General features: G+C 45.6%; 1 protein-coding gene across 1 annotated transcript in view; it reads right to left on the bottom strand.

Annotated features, from left to right (window-relative positions):
- Positions 1-526: 526 nt before the first annotated feature.
- LOC106524010 (zinc finger protein 142) overlaps positions 527-1,974 on the bottom strand; it is a gene marked incomplete at its 3' end in the record, with an annotated part of 4,222 nt that continues 2,774 nt past the window's right edge. Inside the window, 1 exon segment of the mRNA XM_014017630.1 lies at positions 527-1,351. Within this exon segment, the coding sequence (XP_013873084.1) occupies positions 527-1,351 (825 nt within the window).

Below are 1,974 nucleotides of genomic sequence, written 5' to 3'. Positions count from 1 at the left end.
TAGTAAATCAGTCTGAAAATAAGATCAAAAAGACTTTTTGGCTGATATAAGATTTTAAAACTTGGTTAGTTGGACAGTTTTTGCAGTAAAACAATATTGGACTTCATCCTCGTTTCGATATGATGGGTCATATTTATATTATTACTAATCTGAGCAATCACTTTCTCTGTTATTTCCCATTTTAACCTTTAAAAATAATTCTGCTGTAATTGCACATCTGTGTTTCTTGTCTGCACTGTGACACTTCACAGTTAATCTGTTGCGATTGTAAAAAATAGATACTAATTCCTAATGTCAAATTCTGATAAGTAACTACGTCTCTAAAACAAAACATCTTTTTTATTCTTGCACCTTTATGTTAGATTTTCATTATTAGTAGTCGTATCATTGCTAGTTAGTGGTAATTTCATTTTTTCTGCACTATCTATAGTTTGTAAAGTAACAAGTGAACCTCTGAATTTCCCCTCGGKGGGACAATAAAGACTATTTCTTTTTGATTCTATCAGARGATGAACGTCATCCTCACCAGTGTGCATCAGCACGTGTCGCTTCAAACCACGTTTATGTGAGGTGACGTAGCTYCACTGGGCGCAGCGGTGGATCTTCTCGTTGGCGTGTAAGAGCTCGACGTGCCGCTCGAACTCCACGGGGTTGAACGTGACGAAGGGGCAGAAGTCGCAGCGAAGCCGTGCYTCCCCCGGGTGGCCGAGGCGCCGGTGCTGCTGGAACGCCGATTTGTTGGAGCAGTGGAAGTCGCAGTCCGGGCAGTGGTAGGCCAGGTGCGTCCGATGATGAGCCCGCATCTCCGCCTCGCACCGAAACACGGCTCCGCAGGCGTGGTGGCGACACGCTACCGCTTTCATCCCGTGCTCCTTGCGGACGTGTTTCAGAAAGGCTTTCCGCTCGGAGCTCCGGAACGAACAACCCTGCTGGAAACACGCCAGCGGCGTGTCGTCCAACGGGACGTTGTGTGTTTTCATGTGAGCCTTCAGCGCTCTGCTCTGGAGAAAGCTCTGACTGCAGGTGGGACAAACGAAGCTCCGACTGTCCCCGCCCTCCTCCGCCTCGTCTGGATGCACGCTGGCGATGTGGCGGCGGACTGCGCTCTTCTCCACGGCAGAATACTCACACAAGTGACAGCGGTGGGTCTTCTCACCCGCCTCCCGGAGCTGGTGGAGGCGCAGCTTGCTCCTGCTGGTGAAGAAACGGTCGCAGGTGGGACACTGGAGGGTCGGGTCGGGGAAATGTAAGCGAAGGTGCTCCTGCAGGTGAGAGTGCATCTTGAAGCAGCGGCGACATTTGGGGCAGGTGTGGGTGCGGTAAATGTTCTCTGTTCCCTCAGCAACGTACCCTAATGTACAAGAATAATTTATTTTAGAAGTGTTATGCATAAAAAAACTTTTTAAGAGGGTAAAATATTCCTCAAGAAAACCGTGTATCTTATAAAAACAGTAATAACTAGACAAGGGGTTTTACGATGTAAAAACAAGTGTGCATTGCCATGTAGCATGTCATTGCAGCAATATTTCAAAAACTACAAGTTGTACAGGTACCAAAAGGCATAGCAATCATTTGGCACAGCACCTTTACAGATAGAAATTAAAATGGCAGCTGTAGGACAATGTAGGCAGGAGCACTGGACTTTCAGAATAAACTTTGACCAAGTTCAAATGTGTTTCCTATACCAGCTTGTGCCTGTCACGTCAGCAGGTGTTTGGAATTAAGGTAATTGTGTGACAATATGAAGTTTGAAGAGATGTTTGTTAAAGTTGCAGTAGCTGGATTTGAAACCTGATCTCTCGCATGAAAGCCCACAGTGCTCATCATGAGACTATAGGAGATGTGGCAGAGGACAATCAGAGGGATTGGATCGTATGTATACAGAAAACGTTTACCTTGACAATGCAATTATTGACACTTAAGTGCAATATATTACAGCATTAGGACAACATAAAGACAGTATTACAGTAAAAC

This window comes from Austrofundulus limnaeus, unplaced genomic scaffold, assembly GCF_001266775.1.
Source record: "Austrofundulus limnaeus strain Quisiro unplaced genomic scaffold, Austrofundulus_limnaeus-1.0 Scaffold174, whole genome shotgun sequence".
Taxonomy (NCBI): domain Eukaryota; kingdom Metazoa; phylum Chordata; class Actinopteri; order Cyprinodontiformes; family Rivulidae; genus Austrofundulus; species Austrofundulus limnaeus.
This window is presented reverse-complemented; position numbering and strand designations above follow the sequence as displayed.